Raw genomic sequence first — 22897 nt, 5'->3', positions numbered from 1 at the left:
GAAGGTTTCTTTGAGATTTTATTACGAAACGCTTTCTGCACAAAGGCGATCATACAAAATAAGCCGCGAGGGCCGCCATTTTGTCCTTCGGCTTCTTCAGCGGCTGCCTCCCCCCCAGCCGTCGTCCCTTGCCTCTTCCCCGGCCCTGCCTCTTCCCCTGCCCGCCACGGTGCATGGGATGTTTCATGGCAGCATGCTTCAGTTCCACCAGGTCCTGGAAGACGGGGTCGCAGAACACGCAGCCGGAGTGCTGGGTCTCACCGCCGGGGAGAGGCGACTTCGCTTTGTTAAAATCCACGTCCACCAGTGCGGCGTCGCAGGATTCGCAGGTCTCGGCCGACACGCGGACCTTGTGGGCATTTTCGAAGAAGTGCACAACCACGTTGCATTTGTTGCACGCCATCTTCCACTTGGGCCCGGAGATGGGGTCCAGCACCAGCACGCCGCTTTCGCATTCCACGCACTGGCCGATTCCAAGCAGGTTCAGCGAATGTTGGCACGTGGGGTGGGTGCATTCGTTGCAACCCATTCCTGACGACGGGGAGGGAAAGCAACAAGATTCATCCTTTGGCAAAAAAACAGAACCGTTCCTATTTTTGTCACTTCGGTACCAGAGTGAAAAATGACCAGTGCTTTTCATCAGTGCTGAACAGATGGGATGAAATCCAATAAACTAATAATCGACTTTTCCTAATTTTGTCACTACAAAAAGTATGCAAACTACCAGCTCTGCATACTTAAGACTCTGGATCATTAATTAATTAATTAATTAATTTTTGGTTGACTGCCCATCTCACAGGTGTACAGTGACCATCCATCCTTTATTATAAAGGCCTCCTTTATTTCTGAAAGCTGTCCTTTAGATTTATTTATTTTGCAACTCAGTTTTGCCCTGTATATGGGTCATTTCGCTTTTACCGTACCAACAGTACTGCTTTTAACACCCAGTCTTTCTCATTCATGGGAAAAATATGGAAACTGAATGGCCTTTTCAAAATCAATTTACATACACCGTTTGATTTTAGGTATTTTTAGTGGACTACGCATTTCTGTAAAGCTTTTCTTGGTTTTGCTCTTGAATCATCCTTTGCAAAGCCACGTTATAAACATAAACCATTAAATCGTTTCATCCTTATCGTCCTCGTTCAGGTTTGTCCTTCATTTTTTTTTCCAGGAAAATATGGTCACTGTGCACGTACGTGACTCTGGACAGCTCACCCAGTTAGAAACAGTGACAAAACAACAACGAAAAGCCATTAAAAACCATAAAAACATAATCTGCAGGATAGTGCAATCCATCCTAACAATACAACAATTTTGCAGGGTCCACTTCCTTCCCTTGAAGGCCTTTCAGCACTTAGAGGAAATTAAAGAGCAAAGAAATTAATTGGAGGAATTGCTGCTCACTGCTGCAACAAAATCTACTTGAGCCACGCCAGGCCTTGGAACAAGTGCAAATTCAATTCAAATCAGCATCTGGTCACCAGCAGTCTTAAGAGTCCCAAAAATGATTCAAGGATGCCCCCTGGAGTCATTGCATGCTTATAATAAGGCAGAAGGAAATCAGTTCTAGAAGGTACCAACCACTATATCAGTGTTTCTCAAACTTGGCGACTTTAAGATGCATGGACTTCAACTCCCAGAATTCCCCAGCCAGCATGCTGGCTGGGGAATTCTGGGAGTTGAAATCCACCCATCTTAAAGTCGCCAAGTTTGAGAAACACAGCCCTGTTTATACCTCCCTATAACAGCCTTTCTCAACCTTTTGACTCTGTGCCCATTCAAACTCAAATACAGGCCAGAAGTTACAAAATTATTATATTTGTTTTTTGTGTAAGCCTGTATATATGCACTAACAGTGTTCTTAAACTGAAAATAAAGAATGAAACTTACCTCTTCAGTGTGAAGTTGCCTGAATATGAAATATTTTTTTAAATAAATTGTGATCTCCCAGGGAACCCCTAAATAACTCATGATCTCACAGGGAACCCCTAGGGACCTCTCGCAGAACCCTTGGGTGCCACAGAACCCTGCCGGAGAAACCCTGCCCTATCCCAAGCCTCACCTTTCTTCATGTCCCTAAAAGGGGGATTATTATAACAATAAGGGCACAGCGGGTAACTCTTGCCCCTTGATCCAGAAGACCACAACACCAACTCAAAATCATCCAGGGGGCATCGCAACTCTTTGTAGAGTTTGATTGTCCCATTCTGGGGAAGGCTGTAGGTCTCATCACAGTGTGAGCAATGGAGACGACTTGGTTTGGCCTGAAAAAGAACAAGCAAAGAACTGATCACAGAACCTTTAAGAAAGTTGGTCCTTGCGTGACCTCCAGGGAAGCCAATTCCCATCACAAGAGGAATAACACAACAGGAAAGATCTGTGCCTTTACTGTTCCTTTGTCCTTCCAAGTTGTGCCAGATAGCAGGGACTGTCTTTGTATTATTATGGAAGCTGGGATAGCAATGCAACAAATCAGTCACGCTTTTTTTCTTCTCCCCGACTCACTCAAAAATCTGCATTTTGGAAAATCAAATCCAGCCTCGTTTGATCTGCAGCAGAATTGACTCTTCCTATTTTTCCTTTTTTTTTTGTACCTCTCCTTATTTTTCCAATTTACCATCTGTAATGCTGTGCTCTTATATTTTAATACTCTTGTTCTTATATTATTAATATTCAATATTATATTGAATATTAATATTGAATATTATTATTTCGTATTATTTTGTCCATGCTTTTTTTTTTATAAAAGTAATTTTCATTACAAGATGATTTTACACTGATTTTAAAAACAACAGAAACGCAAAAGAAAAAGTAGGAAAAGAAAGAAAATATAAAAGAGTAAAAGAAAAAGTGAAAGATAACAGAAAGAAAAAGGAAGATTTCTAAAAAAGTGACTTCTGATCCTCTTTGCAGCAGTTTCAAATGTAGTCAGTACCATCTCCACCCTCCCAAATTCCATATCATAGTTCCCTTCTTCCCATAAAAAAACCTTTTTAATCAATAAATCCTGAAATTACCAGTTCATTTTTATCCATTTTCAGAAAAAGTCCATAAAGGGTTTTCAGTCTTTTATAAAAGTAATTGCAGTTCCCTCCTTAATCAAACAAGTCAATCCAGCCATTTCTGCAGACTCTGCCATCGTCACAATCCATTCCTCCATTATGGGTGTTTCTGTATTCTTCCATCTTTGTACATAAAATAGCCTTGCTGCAGTTACCAGACAGGTAGTCCTCCCTTAACAACCACAACTGGGAACAGAATTTTGGTTGCCAAGCAAAGCAGTCATTAAGCAAACCTGACCTGATTTTACGACTGTTTTTGTGGAGGTCATTAAGCAAACCACCATGGGTGTTAAGCAAACCATGTGGTCGCTAAGTGAATCACACAGTTCCCCACTGATTTTGCTTGCCAAAAGCCAGCTGGAAAGGTCGAAAATGGTGATCATGTGACCTTTAGGACACTGCGACAGTCATAAATGTGAACTGGTTGCCAAGTGCCCAGATTGTGATCACGTGACTGCTGGGACACTGAAACAATTGCAAGTGAGAGAACCAGTCATGTTTTTTTAGCATTGTTGTAAGTCCAAACTGTCACTAAACGAATGGTTGTTAAGTGAGGACTACCTTTATATAAAACCAGTCCATTATAATTTTGTCCATGCTCAAGGGCACTTTAAGCGTTTACAGACGTAAAGTGGGACAGCTATAATAAATCTAATTAATAACAATATATTTTAAAAAGTAAAAGGAATCTGTGTATAAATACATAAACAAATGCATGCAATCATTGGAAAAAAAATTATGACATCACAGATCTCTTCCCTTATGTTGGCTTAACTTCCAGATTTTCTTTACCTGGATATATTTCATAAAACGATGACATTTGCCACATCGGGAGAGAGGCTTTCCTGTGGCAGCCAGAGGTGAAAAAGACACTTCCATTAATTCATCCATACCTGGGGGGGGCAGGTGGGACAAAAAAGTCAGCTTTGAAAGTGCACACCTGCATAACCCTTTCTTTCTTTATAAATCAATTTTTATTAAAGAAGTTTTTTGCAAAGTAAAAATGCAAATGTAAAGAAAAAAGAAAGAAAAGAAAAGAAAGAGAAAAGTGATAGTAAATAGAAAAGGGAGGGAGGAAGGGCGGGCGGGCTTCCATTCTTCTTTACAGCACTTATAAATGTATTTATATTTTATCCTCTCTCTCCTGTATAACCTGGCATGACCTTTTCTTACAATCAGAGATAACAAACTACTAAGCTGGTAGATAATTGCTAAGGGGCAAGGGTACGATTCAGTGGATGAATATTTGACCCCGGTCTACCATGTTATGACTGCAAATTCTTTTTTTAAAAATAATTTCTATTTTTATTCAGCAAAAAGCAACAGGAAAGGCCAAACAAAGGAAAAAAGGGGGAAAGAATAGACGACATATGTATAATTACATACACAGCAATATAATCCCTGACTCATCCGTGTTATTGATCTTTTTTTTTTTAATTGCAAAGTCTCAAATTCTAAAACGCGAGCAAGCTAGAGTTAGAGCCAAAATGCAAGCAAGTTGGGCTGCAAATTCTAAAATGCGAGCGCGTTAGAGCCAGGGGAGTTGTTGGGACGCACCAGCAATTGAATCCACAAAGTAGTGGAACTTCCTTTTGAAGATGTCCAAAGTATGCTCCAGCACCTGATGATAGTTTGCCTTCCCCTGAGCAATGAGGTTGAGCTGCTTCTCCACGGCGCTGCGGATGGTGGGGAGCACAAGTTCAGCATCTAAAAAGGCGGGAAAAGCCACACCAAGACAGGTTATCGTTTGGAATATGTGCAAGGAGCTCACTCCAGGAGAAACATCCAGGATTTGCGCAAAATGCCTAGATTAGCATTTCTCAACCTTGGCAACTTTAAGATGGGTGGACTTCAACTTCCAGCCCCATGCTGGCTGGGGAATTCTGGGAGCTGAAGTCCACACCTCTTAGAACACGCTGGCTGGGGAATTCTGGGAGTTGAAGTCCACACATCTTAAAGCCTGCTGGCTGAGGAATTCTGGGAGTTGAAGTCCACACATTTTAGAGCCTGCTGGCTGGGGAATTCTGGGAATTGAAGTCCACCCATCTTAAAGATGCGAAGTTTGAGAAACACTGGTCTAGATGAAGCTTGTTGGTTTCACTATGTTTTATGTAGGATATTTCTTATTTATTCAATTTATATCCCAAATTCATTCAGGAATTCATGGCAATGCACACAGCATGCCTTCCTCTCTTTTTCCCCTACAAAATTAACCTTATGGCATGGACTGAGATGGATTATACCAATGACTGGATTCCCATAATGCTCCAAATCCATTATGGTTAGTTTGTTTCATTTCTGCTTAGCTTGTTGTCCAGCCCTCTTAGTCCTCAACCAGTGTTTAGGACTTCCAATGGGTGAACTCAGCCAACTGTGCTTTCCTCAAGAAACCATGGTTAAAGCATGGTTTCATACGACATGCATTTCACATCCTTGAGCACTGAGCTGATGGTGGCTGATCTCAGAAAGCTAAACAGGATTGGACCTGGTCGAGATATGGATGAGAGGCCACCAAAATATCCCAGAAGGCAGGACTGGGCAAACCAATTCTCTGCTGTTGCCAGGGAAAATAGATGAATTTCTCCATGGGGGTCACAAAAGACCCTCATAACTAGGGAAGGTCCCTCCTGAGCCTCTTGCCCCACCCACTATCCAGCTGCGGGCTAAGCCCTTTCTTATCTGACCATTCCTTAGGCAGTGTCTCTGGGCCCTGTCTCCCAAGGTCTTTCCCACATACCGTTACATCACCCTCCCCTTCAGACTCATCACCCCCGTCTCCTTTACAGCCCAAGAAACTAGGGAAGGTCCCTCCTGAGCCTCTTGCCCCACCCACTATCCAGCTGCGGGCTAAGCCTTCTCTTATCTGACCATTCCCTAGGCAGCGTCTCTTTGCCCCATCTCCCAAGGTCTTTCCCACATCAAAAGAGATTTTCTGCGTCCATATTCAGCCACGTTTCAGCATCACACATCACACCCATTGGTCATATAGATCTATCTGTTGGTATCTTTGGTTAAATTTCTGCAAGGGCATCCAGTAGGGCAGTTTTATTTATATATGGATCAGGTTTAGACACCATTGGTCTCCACAATGACCCTGGGCAGCTTATACTTCAGTGTACAAAACTGAAAAAAACAATCAAGAGAGAAATCTGAAGCATCTGGACATCTGGACCCTATATAATAAAAGAAAAACCAAATCCACCACCAACAGAACGCCAAGTCTTGGGAGAACATCCAAGTTTTGAAAGACTTCTAGAACATCATCAGGGTGGAGCTACCCACATCTCTGGGGGGATATCGTTCCAGAAGGCAGATGCCATGATGGAGAAGGCACGTTTCCTGGGTTCCGATAGATGGCACTGTTTAATTCAGGGGACCCAAAGGACAACTCCATTCTGCCTGACATTATGAGATGGGCAAAACCATGGGAGATAGAGGGTCCCTCAAATAATCTGGCCCCAGGCCACAGGTGCTCCTTCAATTTCCCTAGCACTGTCCTCTCCTACCGCAAAATGCCACATTACCTATTTTGTAGTAGCCGTGCACCAAAACAATGCCCAGGTTGGTAGGTTTCAGTCTGCGGCCCCCTTCCACTGTGACATAGTTGCGTTGGCAGATGTTGTTGATATGGACAGGAATGCTGGCATCCGTCCCTAATAATAAATACAGCATTCATTCTTCGATCCAGTCCTTCACAGTGTTCCAAGGATTTCACCTATGATCTGAAAAATGAGTCTGGAAGCTGCATCTGGAAAAACGAGTCTGGAAGCTGCATCGTTATGCCTGTTTTACAGATGGGGCAGACTGAGGCCAAGCAGGCTGGTTGGATATGCTCATGGCAGGCATGAGCTTCCAACAGAGGAGAGAGAAACGCAGATGTTTAGCGCATAGTGCAGTTCTAAATAATGCTCCTGAAAAATAGTGCAGTTCTAAATAAAGCTCCCTGCCAAGTTAAATAGATTAAATTCCCCAGTAGGTCTTGAGTGGAGGTTCTTAACTGGGGGGCGGGGGGGGCGGGTCTATGGATAGATTCCAGGAGGTCTAGGAACTTAGACAGGAAAAATATTACAACTTTATTTTCATTAACCTTTAAATTCAGCTTCTCATTCAATAATGAATGTAGGCAACAAAATAACTTACGGCCTTTAGACTCCAGAAATCCTTAATTTTAATTTGCCTATTTTTAAAATTCATATATTGTCTTATTATTGATGAAATAGATTAATAAGAAGCAGATATGCTGTATTGAAGCATAACTGGTTTCCTTTGGGATACAATCTTTGTCTGTCTATTTTATTTTATGCATTTAAATCAGTGTTTTTCAAACTTGGCAACGTTAAGATGTGTGAACTTCAGCTCCCAGAATTCTGGCTGGCTGCTGGCTGGATGGGGAATTCTGGGAGTTGAAGTCCACACCTTCTAAAGTTTAAAAAACACTAATTTTAAATGCATTTCTCTAAGAAGGGGTCTGTAGGTTTCACCAGACTTTCAGAGCATCCAGGGCACAAGAAAATTAAGAACCCCTGGTTTAGCTTCCCCAAAATGATTTCTCTAGAAGTGTTAAGACTTGTATATGGAAACTTGAGCAGAAGATACTCTGTCAAGCCATCGCCTTTAAGCACAGAGTTTCTAACGAGTGTGCTAAAAGGAGCTGGACTTACAAAAATGCTGAAATTTGCCATGGATTTTTGTACATCTGCAAAGAACAGAACCATAAGTTCTGTTCTTTATATCTTGAACAGCAGGGAAACAGAGTGAAATAAGTTGAAATCTGGAATCCAGATGGACAGAAGATACCCTTGACTCTGGTTGAAACATCAGCTCCATCAAAAGCAAGGTGGTGTCCCTCAGTTTTGGTTTTGCATGAAAACAGACAGTTGCTGTTCATTACAGTAAGAGACAGGGTGCTCCACTGGACAGATAGATCCCTGAGTGATCTGCAGTTGATTATCAAGAATTTCCAGTTTCCCACACATTGGCAATAACTACCTTCGCTTTCTAAATGAGGTTGGTGATGAAGAAAGCAGTTGAGGGTGTGGCCCTCAGGAGGTGGCCAGACTACAACTCCCAGACACCTTCATCAACATGGCCAGCTGTGAAGGACAGAACATGTATTCAGCAGCATCTGGAGGGCTACCAGGTCTCTACTCTCTTACAGATCATCTGAAAGGATATATGTCTACAAAAAGTAGAAATTCAGATTTGATCCTAAAAGCAAATTCTTGAGTTGGACCTGATTCCTTCACTCTCTGTGGTTTTGTTTGCCCTTCAAAACTTCTGATGATCCTTTTAAGAGATTCTGGAAGCCAGAACTTGGCCGCACCATGAATTAATGACCGCAATAAATGAATTACAGGTAGTCCTCGCTTAATGACTGTTCATTTAACAACTGTCCAAAGTTACGACGGCCTTGGAAAAAGTGCTTTACGACCTGTACTCGCACTTACGACCATCGCAAACCGTTGCACCACCCCTGCGGTCATGATCGTGATTTGCAACTTTTTGCCAGTTTCTGGCAAAGAAGTCCATTGGGGAAGCTGGATTCGCTTAACAACTATTGTAAAAATGGTTGTAAAATCAGGTCCAGTCATGTGGTGACTCACTTAACGACCGTACCACTTAGCAACCAATTTTCTGGTCCCTATTGTGGTCTACCTGTAATGGGAAAACTATGCTATTTCTCTCACACTCATTCACATCCATACAGGCTCCTTCCAAGCCACCCTTACCATCATCAGCCCCCAAAACCTTAGAAACCTTGGAAGAAACATGAGTAATATGGAATTTGTCCAAAGAAAGATGAGGGTTCCCTTTCCACCACCTTGTGCTAAATGTGCCACCAGAAAGTGAAATCCTTACCTATCCCATGTTTCTCCATCAGAGTGATGAGTTCAGCTTCCGTCAAATAATCGGGGGGGCTGGTTTGCTTCTCCAAGAGCTTCACCTCACTCACAGGGAAGAGGTCCCCTCTGTCACAGCTGGGGAGGCTCTCTTCTAATGGAATATTTTGCCAGGGCATAATCTCGGTAAACCCTGTAGTGAATTTTTTTAAAAAAGCAAGTGATAAAACTGAATGAATCTGAGGTAATCTTTGCAAAGAGCTAAGTAAGGTGAGTTATGGTTAGGACCTTGGTAGGAGACCATCAAGGGCTAGACTGAGAAACTCACCCAGAGGAAGACAGTACAGGTAGTCCTCGCTTAACCACCATTCATTTAGTGATGGTTCGGAATTACAACGGTGCTGGAAAAACCAACTTATGACCGGTCCTCACACTTACAATCATTGCAGCGTGCCTGCAGTCACATGATCACGATTTGGACGCTTGGCAACCGGTTTGCATTTATGACTGTGGCAGTGTCTCATGGCCACACGATCGCCATTTTTGACCTTCTCTGCTGGTTTCTGGCAAGCAAAATCAATGGGGAACCGCATGATTCACTTAATGCCCACAGTGATTCACTTAATGACCACTGCAAAAAAGACTGTAAAATCAGGTCAGATTCATTTAATGACCACTTTGCTTAGCAACCAAAATTCTGGTCTCAATTGTGGTCGCTAAGTGAGGACTACCTGTAGCAAATCCACTGCAACATATATACTTGCAAACAAGCTGAGAATTTTAGGGGCCAAAAGGCACCCCCAAAATTCCTCCCTGTTGAGTTTTCAGGCCACAAAATGTGGCTATTGATAGGATATCGCATGTCACAACATAACATCCTTCTGAAAGCTCCTTTTGCCCAAATCCTGGCACTTATGAGAAGGAAATGCAATCTCACACATTTTCTGAACCCTTTTAGGTTTAGCAATAATCCTCCAAACATCAGTAGATGGACGATTTCTCCCAGCTGGAATGCTAGAAAGAAGGTGGCAGGCCATATCCTACTTCCTTCTTACCCGGAGAAAGAACCGTCTTTCCTATGCAGGTGAAACGTTCCGATGCGACGGTGCACACAATGGTCGTTTGGAGGTATCTGCAGTCAGCACTAATAGTGGCGATGAAATGCCTTGTAATGTATTCATATAGCCTCCATCCATCACCCCCTGGAAATACATAGATGTGGTCAGAACTTTGAGATAGGTCAGTGTAAGGGTATGTGGGAAAGACTTTGGGAGACTGGGCCCAGAGACGCTGCCTAGAGAATGGTCAGATAAGAGGCAGCTTAGCCCACAGCTGGATAGTGGACAGGGCAAGAGGCTCAGAAGGGACCTTCCCTAGTTTCTCGGGCTGTAAAGGAGACGGGGTGATGAGTCTGAAGGGGAGGGTGATGTAACGGTATGTGGGAAAGACCTTGGGAGACAGGGCCCAGAGACACTGCCTAAGGAATGGTCAGATAAGAATTGGCTTAGCCCTCAGCTAGATAATGGGTGGGGCAAGAGGCTCAGAAGGGACCCTCCCTAGTTTCTCAGGCTGCAAAGGAGATGGGGGAGGATGAGTCTGAAGGAGAGGGTGATGTAAAGGTATGTGGGAAAGACCTTGGGAGACTGGGTCAAGAGAACCGCCAGATAAGAGACAGCTTAGCCCCCAGCTGGATAGCAGGTGGAGCAAGAGGCTCAGAAGAGACCGTCCCTAGTTTCTCGGGTTGTAAAGGGGACAGGGGGAGAATTGTACTGTCAGCCTTACTAGGTAGACCAGAAGGAAACACAACAGGTGAGCTAAGTCTACTTTATTGTAAAGCTACATCAACAGAATCTTAATCTTAACCTGTCTTAATCTTAGAAGGCTGAAATGCCCATAATGTTTCTGGAGCGTTTTACCAAAATGAATACCCAGTCACCTAGTTCTGCTTCGGAGGCAGCTCTCATTGGCGTAATTGGGGGGTGATCTCCAGCATCGTGGCCTTTCCTTGGTCTGTTAATACCTTCCAATAATAAAGTTTTGACCTTGGGAGAAAACCAGAGAGAGAGAAAATGCATGAGCCAAGGGCCACAGATCCAGCTCTCACGTCTGGCCAGATTGAAAGGGGATTGGAGCAGACTAAAGCTAGCTGTATTTCACCCCAAGAGTTCTGCTGTATTACAGTGTTTCTCAACCTTGGCAACTTTAAGATGTGTGGACTTCAACTCCCAGAATCCCCCAGCCAGCCACACATCTTAAAGTTGCCAAGGTTGAGAAACACTGCTGTATGAGCACAAGAACCTGCAAAATCAGCTCTGTTCTTAATCCCAGGGCTCTTCCTATATCAATTAGGCCCATCCTACGTTTGTGTGGATTTAGGTCTGCATCGATTCGCAAGCGTCTGTTGCCCACAAGATTAATTTCAAACACTTACTGTTTCAGCCCAGTGAGGATTATTAGCTTGTTGACGCAAAGGCCCTTTCAAATCAAAGTTTTCGGGATAATGGGTTGTTTCTGTGCGAGGGTAGCTGATGTAACCCTGGGTATACAGCCGTTCAGCTATCTGCATCGCATGCTGAGGTCCCATTCCTGGAAATAAACAGGTTTGGACAATCAGGTTGGCCGTGACCTTCCTGGACTTTTCTGGTAAGGCCCTAAAACCCTGGCTTTCTGCCAAGGCCATTGGCCCCAAGTGTTGAAGGAACCCATCTCCTGCTAAGCTTAGTGATTGCTGTATTTTTCTCGGTTGCTCTGTAGTTTAATTTTGGGAGCTACGATTGCAATTGTTTTAACTTTCATTTTGAGCATTGTTTGCCGCCCAGAGTTGTTTGCTGAGATGGGTGGCTATATACATAGACTAAATACATAAAGAGATAAATAATTCGCAGGAGAATGCACAGGCAAGCCATTCCATTCCATAAGGCAATGTTTCTCCACCTTGGCAACGTGAAGAATTTCCCAGCTAGCATTGGTGGACTTCAACTCCCAGAATTTCCCAGCCAGCACTGGTGGACTTCAACTCCCAGAATTCCCCAGCCAGCACTGGTGGACTTCAACTCCCAGAATTCCCCAGCCAGCACTGGTGGACTTCAACTCCCAGAATTCCCCAGCCAGCATGCTGACTAGGGAATTCTGGGAGTTGAAATCCACACATCATCAAGTTGCCAAGGTTGAGAAATATGTCATAAGGCATTCTTGCTTTCTCCCCAGGGCTCTTGAGGATGCAGACAGAAATCTAGCCGTAGATTTAGAAAGGGAAAGACATGCCTATTCTTTGAATGAGGTCTATAAATCCCTTCTTCTCCCATTTAAAGGATTATTACTAATTCGACTTGACCAAAGATCTTCACTTTCCACAAAGTGCAAGTGGAGATGGGAATTCGGCCATAGGTTCCTCCCACTTACCCAAAGCAGCGCTGGCGACCCGCAACATTTCCACGGTGTTAAGAGCGAGGGGGCGTTGTTTAACTTTCTCCTTTTTACTCACAGATTCTACCTGCAAGAAAAGGATGTCCCTTAATAAGACTGAGCAAGTACTTACCAAGAAAGAAGTTGTTGGCCTTGGGCCTTACAAGCTCCTTGACGTGGACTGTTTAGTTGGTTCACACGTGGCCTTACATCACAACAAACAGAAAGCCTGGTGGTTTAGTACAATGGGGGGAATCTGGCCATAGTAGGTTTATAGCTGAGTGTAGGTTCCCAGATATCTGAACATGCAGAGGAGGATATGGACAATTGGAAAGGATGACCATGGGGGGGGGGGAAGGAGGACATACTTTCAGCCTTACCAGGTAGACCAGACAGAAAACATGACCAGATGAGCTAATTCTACTTTACTGTAAAGCTGCATTAACAGAATCTTGCAAGTCTGAAAATATAAATCTCCCATCTCTTTTTACAGTTTGAAAGGTTAGGGAGGGTCCCTTCTGAGCTGCTTTCTCCTCCCATTATGCAGCTGTGGGCTATGCCCTCTCTTATCGGACCACTTCCTTGGCAGCATCTCTTCGCCCCGTCTCCCAAGGTCTTTCCCACGTACCGTTACACACACTAATCATTTAATTTTCTTCGCCTCCATGACAAAAATTACAGAGAAAAACTGCAAAAAAAGTACTTAGCCCTACACATAGATGAAATTACTTTTTCCAGCATCAGAAAGAAGCAGACCATTTACAAGGTCACAACAGACAAACATTTGAATGACTACTATGGGAAAATAGTTCAATTAAAAAAAAACACAAGACACTCAAAAAGCGGGACAATATTTGATTCTAAGGCTATGCCACCAGACGGAGGACTTGTGGATGAAAAGGAGAATGGGTCCTCCTTTTGCCAGATGTCTGGTGACCCAAGCTTAGTGTGATGTGTAGGAGAGTTAGACCAGATGAAGATATTTCATGCTAGTGGATTTTGACATTCTGCTATAACCATACAGTTCTGTGAGTTTTTTTCCTGCATTTTAAAAGCATTTTATAAAGATCTCCGTGGCTGAGATCGCACTCGAGAACATCAAAATCTTGCAAGGCCCTGTTGAACTTTCTGAGACTTTTGACATTCAAATATGAAATCTTACGCTATTTCATTTTTTTAAAGGGATATCCACACAATTCAATATGCTACAGAGCCAAGAAAAGTTAAAAGTTAAGACTTGGTCTTAAAATAGCTGTGCAATTTTGTAAAAAATCAAGTTTACATGCATACCAGAACAATTTTATCCAGATAAATCAAGTTCTAGGAAAAGTTATTTAAATTTCATTCCCTCGAATTTAGAACAGGAAGCCAGAAGGTAGTTTTAGTGCTTCAACGCTCCAAATGTAAACAATAAAATGAAAGCTAACTATGACCCAAGGGAGATTAAATCAAATTTAGCATTGAAAGGAACACAACTTCTTTTACAGACAACACTAACATAGCCTTACTTTCGCTTCCTTTGCCATTTTTGTTATATTCAGGAACATCTGAGCAATCTCTCGGTCAAAGATCCTCACTCTGTCCCACTCCAGTGTCAAACAACTGTCTTTTTCAGGGATAACCTGGTGAGATGAAAACATTTAGCAAAACAAAATACTGTATCTCAAGTTCTTCTGATATAGTCTTCCAGAAGACCAAAGACCAAAGGCACTCCAGGACTGTAACTTTAAAATTCTAACACGATCAGCATGGCACGAAAAGCCGGAACAAGTGATAAGATCGGTTTCCAAGTATGTACTTTATTTACTAGTAATCTACTGTATATATTCATCAGAAAGATAAATACAGAAAGAATATTTCTGCTTCATGATCAGTTAAGACCAGGGAATTCACTCATCTTCTCCCTTAAGGTTATGTGTGTGTGTTTCTTTGAGTCATTGTTGATTCTTGGTGATTGCCTGGACTAGTCCCTGAAGTTTTCTTGGCAACTATTTAGGAAGTGGTTTGCCCCTGCCTGCTTCTTCCTAAGGGTGAGAGAGGACTGGCCCAAGATCACCCAGCTGGCTTCATGCCTAAGGCAGGACTAGAACTCACCGTCTCCCAGTTTCTAACTGGGTGCCTTAACCACTAAACCAAACCGGCTATCTTATACTTCATAAACTTCACAAATGCTTGCGCTGCAGAAATCCAAAAAGGAAGAATACTGAATGCAATGCTGTTTGGGGCATGTTGGGGGAATGGTCAAAATGGGAACCCAACACAGTTCTCCCAGTTTCTAGCCCAGTGCCTTAACCACTACAGTACACCAAATTGGTTCTTTAAGTTACCCAAATATATTGCACGTCTAGTCTCTATTATTGTTGTTATTTTCCCCAGCCTTATTATCCTTCTTGTCTTGTAGCTCTTGCAAAAATAACATTCAGGGAAAAAGTCATTTGCAGTGACCTCAAGCCCCAAGCAATTTACTTATCAAGCTTTCACATCTCTACAAAACAACCAAGCTTATCTATTCATCTTTCCAGTCTATTGCAAAGAAGTAATAATAAAATAAAATAACAAAATAAAATAAAATAAATAACAAAATAAAATAAAATAAAATAAACAACAAAATAAAATAAAATAAAATAACAAAACAAAACAAAATAAATAACAAAACAAAACAAAATAAAATAAATAAAATAAAATAAAATGAAATAAAATGAAATGAAATGAAATGAAATGAAATAAAATAAAATAAAATAAAAAACCTTTGTGCCAACTTAAAGACTGATAATTTGACTACTATTTTACCTTTTATGCAGATACCAGTCAACCTTATCTAATGCACAATGGATGCTACTTGAACAGAGCAGTGATTTCTAAAGGACCCCTTTTTATAAAAACATAAAATTATGCAGTTGGGATAACAAGGATCATCTAGTCCCACACTTCTTGCAAAGTAGCTGCACCGTGACTTCTTTTAAGCGCTCACCTCATCACTAATTTGAATCTTTCTTAAGGAAACACGATGCGGTTTTCAGACTGCGATTTGAAAGTTGAGCTAAATGTGATTTGGGAGTGGGGAGGTATTACTCAACAATTTCCCCAAACAATTAGATGCTGGAAGAATCAGGAGCAGGTTACCTTGACTTGCAACACCCAGTAGGTTTCGGGTTTAAACGACTGGATTTTATCATGGCGCTCCACACAAAATCCCAGCGTGGGAGTTTGACAAGGCCCGAAGGAGATCAGCGAGCTGTCCAAATTGCCATACTTCCCCTGGAAGTATTTTGTCTGAAATCTGTACGAATAAATAGATAACGCAATGCAATTAAACAGGTGCATGGACTGGCCAGGCCAGTCCTCCACCAACGCTGAGGAAAAATATGCCAGGACAGAAAATCTGGACGAAAAACCTTGTAAATGCACAGCCAATTCTCAAATCCAGTTCTTGACGTGCGTCAACTGACAGAGCTTCATTATGGTTGGGTTCACCCAACTGGTTCATGGCATTGCAAATATCTGTGTCAGTGATGGAACTGAACTTGGCTCTGTAGACCATCTTTTCACTGCCACGAGGTTTGTTCATCACCGGGAGGGTTGCGTCTAGTACCTAGAAGCAAGGAACCAAAATGTGTAGGTACAGCATCATCAGCAAAGCCCTCAGTCCTAAAGAAAAAAAGAACTCTAACTCTATAAAGACCAAGATCCCCACACACTACGAACATCTATTTCACAAACACCACAGCAATTAGGAGAACCTGCTCAAGATCACACCTCTCATTTCTTTTAAGGTACATCTCTGATGGCATAAGAGACGTTTCTAGGTGGCCGGCATCCGTATGTTTAGATCTTTGCTTTTCAGTGATTTGAAAAACAAACAATGGAGTTAAGACGTTCTTCTTTCAAAGAATGGGGAAAGTTTCTAGGAAAATACAGATTTATAGGAAGAATTCTTGGAAAAATGAAAAGAAAAAAAAAACGAGCGAGAATCGTAGGTCTCTCCTGTTGCCATTTGTCCATCAAACTGTCAATTCTAGAGGAATGACCAGGGTGAATTCTTAACATTACTATGATCCATTTGTTCTAAGGTGGACTCATTTTTGGAATACACCGGCTGATCTGCTATGCTGACATTCTGGAGATGGAAAGCTATTCCTCTTGTTTAAACAATTAATGTTTATTAGCTGACCAACTGTCTAAGACCCTGAGCTACAAACCTGGCTTAAATCTCATTTTTGCCCCCACTCCAGTATCTTTCAACATGTCCATCTTGCAGATTTAGCTTCTCCATCTGCAGGAGGGAGTTACTAATGCGTTTATTACTAGGGAATGGATGTGAAATTCACATGCTCTACAAAATATTGATTAAGTGCCATCAAGTCATTTTCGACTCCTAGAGACCACATATATAAAACAGAATACTATATAAAATAATCACCATCACCATCAAGGATTTTTAAAATAGGTTTTGTTCCCAGAAGGGGAAAAAAAAAGGTGTCACAAGAAATTTAACTGAAAACGTGCTGATGAAAAATATCCATTGCTTATGAGTAAGTTTCTGCAGGCTCAGAAGGCACCCACCAATCAGAAAATTTATGAAAACCTTCCTTTCTCAACATATTTTCAGCTCCAGCTGATTAGTGAATAGGGGGTCCTCCATAGATGTATGCTTTTATTGAATCCCTTGTTGAATCTTTGTCCAACTGATCATGCTTTTTGGATGCACAACCTGGTTACATTCACATAAACCAAGGCAAATGTTACTGTTCAATCATGATTCATACCTCAAAGCAGATATTTTCACCTTCCTTGTCACAATCCAGCCACAGAACAATGTAATCACAACCTCTCCCTTCCACCTGAAATTAAAGAAAATATTCATTGACTGTTAAACGGCCTATCCAGTTGGGTACCTGCCAAACTGCTGAGATTCCATCTTCTAGAATTTCTACCTGTTTGGTTAGCTGCATGGGATGTGCCCTAAGTAGCAAATGTTGACCAGGGTTTCCAGAAGAAGAAAGGTCTGTCCCACCACCCTAAGCCATAAACCATGTCCTGCAAAGCCACATCAGTTGGGTTCACACAACACATTAAACCAAGCCAATCACATTATCACTTAGTGTACAGCTTTTAAACCTTGCTACCAAATCTCTGTCTAAAAAGATCCTCCTGGCTCCCCCAGTCATATCAATAAATACTTACATTTATAAGCAAACTCCAAAGAGCTAAGTACCTGTAAGAATTTCACCATGTTTAGTTTTGGATTTACTTCTTTCTTTTCAGTTGGAGCTTTGCTAAAAAGTTCTGCTGGGTCAACTTTATCCCAGTTGTTATATTTTCCTAAAAGGGCAACAGAATTAAATGCAGAACGCATGAATTTAAACCGAACATTTGCACAAAGGCAGCAAACAGGTTTGGGAGAGAAACACTGGTTTAGAAGGATGATGCACTTGAAGTCATCAAGGCAAGCCTGGGGTTTGTTAATTCAAAGCAGAGCCTTCTACTTTAAAAACAGCAAGCCACAATGGCCTGGCTCACCTCTAACACTAAACTATAAACTATGATTTACAAACTTTAACAAAGCTGCAGTAAATCAAATTTAAAAAAATACAGTATAGTTAGCACAGCTAATGAACCTTTTCCCTCTTCCCTTCTTCCAACCTGTTGGTTGATGTAATTCTGTATCATCTGAAAGGAGCCAATCAGGGTTACCCTCAGCCAGTTCTCTCCAAATCGGACTCAGAAACCCAGCTCACCGTGGCTGCATCCTCACCTGCTTAACTTGCTTATTTTGTTAACCCAACTTTCTGGATTCACAGAATCCACTGAACCATAAACTAATCAAATGGGGCTGGTTTAACCTAGCATAGCAAGAAACCAAAACAGCTAGCTAAAGTTAACCTTAACCAAGTTTAGCAAGTGCTGTGAAAGCATCTACTGGATCATTATCAGACCTGGCTAAGCGTTATGTGATGGCCACCTTGTTTTAGAGTTCTGGTTTCAAGACAAACTGCAATTTACAACCTCATTTATTCTATTTGTTGTGAAGATTTGGAACTTTTATTTATGCTAATTTATTGGGAAGTCAACTAACAGCAGAGTGAAAGAAAATAGCGGACAAGGTGGGGTGCTGTACCTATAAAATCCAGCGTCATCACATGACCACATACCGACGTCATCTTGAAATGGACATTTTGTCCAATGAAAGGGCCGGTGAATTCATGCACAGAGCACGCCCCATTCAACCCTTTGCGGGAGGACATGTTCCCTACAACAACAGAAAAAGCATCAATAATACAAAGGAAGGAGAGATATTACAGTCTTCTCTCAAGTTACAATGTCAAAGAGATCTTTTAAGAAAACATATAAAATGAAAAAGTGAGATAAGACCATATATCAAGGTATTAGTTGTACAATAATAGTTTCAGTCTTAAGGTAAATTACTTGTTATTAAATTTTATTAAATTTTCATTTTATTCTATATTCATTATATTTAATTTTGAAGAAAAGTCCAATAATTACAATGCTTGGGACATTAACATTCAAAATTGTAATTAATATTGACAGAATATCCATTTTTTTCTTTTCACTTATTTACATTTACTATTAAGGCATTTACATAAAAGAATATTAAGAATTTAAGTATACTATATAAATATTACTGTATCAAAATAACTTATTGTACTAAAATTGAGAAGATGGAGCAATAGATGGTCTGTATGGCTAGATTTAATAATATGTTAAAAGATTGAGCAAGTTTTATATTTACAGTTTACGGATATATTTTAGTTTCTACAAATGTTACTCACTTATTCATTATCCTATATATATATTTTTCTGATTTTACTAGCACTGCTATATTTTTGGTTGCACTTTATCATAACTTCTGGTTGTTATACTTTTACTTAAATTATTTTCAATTTGGAGGTGAGTTGCTTTTGATGATACAAGCAATCTATGACAGTCTTTACTGAGTTCCTTCTAAATATTTAAATATTGTTTGTCCCAGAGAGCACCTCAAATTATCCATAATAAGTTGCAGTCTAGCAACCCTTTAGATGTGGTAGCCCCACCCCACCGCAAGATAAATAATGCCAAATCATTGAGAAATAACTGTGCAGATAAATATAAACTGTTTATAACAGTCTAAAACAATCGCAAAGAAGGAATACAGTTTGTTAAAGAAAACAATTTGCAATAAGCTAAAAATGTTACACCTTAAAAACCAAGTGCCAATTTCTAGAAGTTCAACCTATTTAAAACTCAAAAAAGCTTTAAAAAACTCTGCAATAGCTAGCAAAATCTAGCCATCTTTAATGTTAAGGATGAAAAGTTAGCAAAAGAAAAAAGAAAAAAAGAAAAAAAAAGCCAAAATGGATTTAAACCCGCCCAATCAGAAATACCACCCAAATGATTTCACCACAAAGGGTAGAGAAAAAAAACATAGATTTCTTCAAACCTCTTGAAAGGATTTTGGCAATGGACTGAGCAAGAGAAGGTTTCTCGGCTACCATAAGGACTATCTTCATTTTCAGCTGATGGTGAATGGAGCCTTCAAACTGGAAGAAAATGTTTCAGCCTAGACAAGAAAAAGCAATTCTTATTGAATACTTTGAGGGGGGGGAGTTGGAAAATTAAGTTTCTCTTCTCAATTTGTTTGACCAGGATATCTGCCCGCCCGGTGCCTAATAGCACCCATTTTGAAAACTCTCTTCTGGTACAATTTACCAGATTTAGTGTGCAAATGTTTATTAGGTATAAACACTTTCCAAGACATACTTCTTTTTTCTCTCTCTCTTTTTTTAATTAATTGTTCAAGATATAAGTAAAGCACATAATGCAGAACATAAGACCGATATGTTCAATTTTATTACGGTCGCTGACCAGTACAAGATACAATTCTATAAACATATACACATTAGCCTTAGCCTTAAAATATGAGCCGATGATTTAAAGGAATTTTAAATTTGAATTTACAAGTTCCAATTAAATGTTAAAATACATTTAGATCACAATGTCAATGAGCCCCTTAATCAAATGTCAGACCGACAGAATGCAAGTCTAAAAAAGAAACAGGAAGAGCTAAAATGGTACATACTTCTGTGCTGTAATTGTCTGCCAATGTCAATGGTCCTCAAAGTCTGGCCTGGGGCGATCTTCTAGAGAGATCACAATAACATAGCATAACCACGCTTTAGCCCAAGTATTGTACAAAGCACCCTGTATTGGGGCCATTTTCACACTGGAATAAGCATTACGGGTGCATGGGTCCCAGATCCAGTTTACACAAAAGCACAAAGTAACTCATGTGATTAAAAACTCTGCTTTGCTATTAATAAAGCATGAATTCCCCAGGCTCCAATTACAAAGATAGGCACGGCGAGAGTTATTTTAGGGTTTTTACCCACCCAAATAAGGTCTATGTAGAATTCTTCTGTCTGTCCAGGAAGGGGGCTGAAAAGAAATGTCAGTTACTTGTTAGGAATTATTTTGGTAAAAATGGCAATAAAGCAAAACATGAGCCTCTGATCAATACTCCCACCTTCACCAGCGGAAAACCTTCCCGCGTCAGAGATTGGGTGGCCAGACATCAAACTGCAAAAAACGTGAAAGCCCTACAAAATTTATTGCTTGTGAGTTGATCCCGCTAAAATGCTGCTTTAAAATAAAATTTGACCCAGAGAGAGCTTTCTGCCCCAACCCAGCCAATTCTCCTCCATTAGGGCTCAGGAACCAGACAGGGGATTAAAAAGGGTCAAAGAGGAAGGGGAAAGCATAAGATGGCAATTACTCCATAGAAAGAGGGGGGAAGTCCCAATTCTGTTTTCTTTTCTTTCCCTTCTCATTCTATTTTTTTCCTTCATCTTCTTTTCATTTTATATAGTGAAAAATCCTAATAAATAATAATTTAAAAAAAGGATTCAGAAGCCAGAGATCAAACCTGAGCAACGATCAGAAAAAAAATATAATTCTGCAGGAACAGCCCCCGCTCCCTCCCCTTAGGGGTTCCATCCCACCACCTGGGCTGCCCCAACAGCGGGGACGCGTCTTGTGGGCAAGCCAGCCAGCCAGCCAGGCGTGGGAAGGTGCAAAGGCTTGCTCGCTCACCTTCCTCCGGCGTGCAAGGGAAGGCGGCTCCCCGCTGGATTCGGAGCCCCCCAGCCCGCAAGAGGCATCCCCGCCTGGCTTGCTCCGCTTGCTCAACGCACGCCGGCAAGGCGGAGCCGAGGAGCTCACCCAGCGGGCGGGCTTAGGCGCAGAAGGAAGGGGAGGTGGCCTCCGCCGCCGCCTTCGCCGGCGCTTCCACTGCCGGGTCAGGCGAAGCCAGCGCCGCCTCCGCCTGCTCTTCCCGGGCCGGCCAGAGATGCTCTCCTCCTGCATCCCTCCTGCCGGCTGGTCCCCTGCGCGCGTTGCCATGGAGACGCAGCATCCTTTCGCGCGGCGCAGGGTTCCAAGCCCGGCTGGGCGGCGGCGGCGGCTGCTTCGGGACTCCGTTTCCTCTTTTTTTTTTTTTAAATGAAAACTTTATTCAATTTCAACTTATATAGTTAAAATACAATGTAAAAAAATATAGGAGAGTAAGAAAGTATATCTATAGAACGAACTATAAAGGCGAAGAAACGAAAGATGGTTTCCGGTTTCTCCAATTCAGATATAAATACAGCTGGAGGTGTAATTTCTTACCCGTAATTAGATCATATTAATACTGTTCCTTTCAAAACAGACCATGGAGTCACTAAAACCCACAATTAAAGCTTCATTTTTTTCCCATCACATGCAAGTAGTCTAGAAGTGGTCGCCAAGCTGCGATGAATCCGGAGACAGTATTCTCTCTTATTAAAGCTGTTGATTCACCATTTCCTCCTCCTTAATCCTGTAGAGCATGGCTTTTTATTTATTTCTCCTCTCAAAGGGTGTGTGGAAGGGGTATGCAATTAAACAAGAAGTGGGGCTGAGAACTCTTTATTCATAGGCATTCATATGGTTTTATACTGGCTTCATTTTATTTTGCCTTATATTTATTTATTTGACTGGTATGACATTGTCTGGATTGATTTGACTTTGTATTGCGTTGTACTGATTGATTGATTCCACTTATATGGTTGCCCATCTCAGCAAGGGACTCTGGGCTGCGAACAATCTTAAAATAAATTAAAAACAAATCACCATGAGTAGTATTTTATTTTGCCTTGTATTTATGTATTTGACTTGCATTTGTTTGTTTGTTTGACTTGTTTTGTATGGTATTGTATGGGAGATATGAATCCTGCTTTTCTAAATTCAGACCCTATTTTAATCTCCTCTGATATTCTGCCTGGCCCAGAATTTGCTGAATAAAAGTGGGGAGTCCTGTTTTTGTTAAAAGAAAAAAAAAATACTTGCATCTATGCTAGAGAAACCACAACAACATAGAATATTAAGAACTTTTCAAAATCCAAAAAATATTGTTGAAAAAAAGATATTTCAGAACTACACACACAAGCACACGCACAGAAGAAGTTGAACAAATTTGTGACTTAAATCCTTTGAAACCATCCATACGTTTATGATTTATCTAATGAAGAGTTTTGATTAGCTTAGAAGATTGTCCCTTTCTCTGTGACT

At 41.3% G+C, this 22897-nt stretch overlaps 1 protein-coding gene across 2 annotated transcripts; it reads right to left on the bottom strand.

Moving 5' to 3' along the window:
* Nucleotides 1-21541, bottom strand: TOP3B (DNA topoisomerase III beta). 2 transcript variants are annotated; one of them, XM_063315442.1, is made up of 19 exons: nt 21401-21541; nt 20701-20746; nt 19752-19871; nt 18429-18560; nt 17526-17632; nt 17077-17151; nt 15706-15902; nt 15434-15590; nt 13819-13932; nt 12308-12398; nt 11337-11491; nt 10842-10947; nt 9961-10107; nt 8925-9098; nt 6590-6718; nt 4623-4772; nt 3858-3958; nt 2066-2267; nt 1-531 (listed from the first exon to the last, which is right to left on the bottom strand). In XM_063315442.1, the coding sequence occupies exons 3-19, from the start codon at nt 19819-19821 to the stop codon at nt 50-52; spliced, it is 2589 nt and encodes an 862-aa protein (XP_063171512.1). In that variant the 5' UTR covers nt 19822-19871; nt 20701-20746; nt 21401-21541; the 3' UTR covers nt 1-49. The 2 variants fall into 2 exon arrangements, with proteins under 2 accessions (XP_063171512.1, XP_063171511.1); XM_063315441.1 differs by lacking the exon at nt 20701-20746.
* Nucleotides 21542-22897: the final 1356 nt, after the last annotated feature.

The sequence above is a fragment of the Candoia aspera genome, chromosome 15 (genome assembly GCF_035149785.1).
Source record: "Candoia aspera isolate rCanAsp1 chromosome 15, rCanAsp1.hap2, whole genome shotgun sequence".
In the NCBI taxonomy this organism is placed as follows: domain Eukaryota; kingdom Metazoa; phylum Chordata; class Lepidosauria; order Squamata; family Boidae; genus Candoia; species Candoia aspera.
This window is presented reverse-complemented; position numbering and strand designations above follow the sequence as displayed.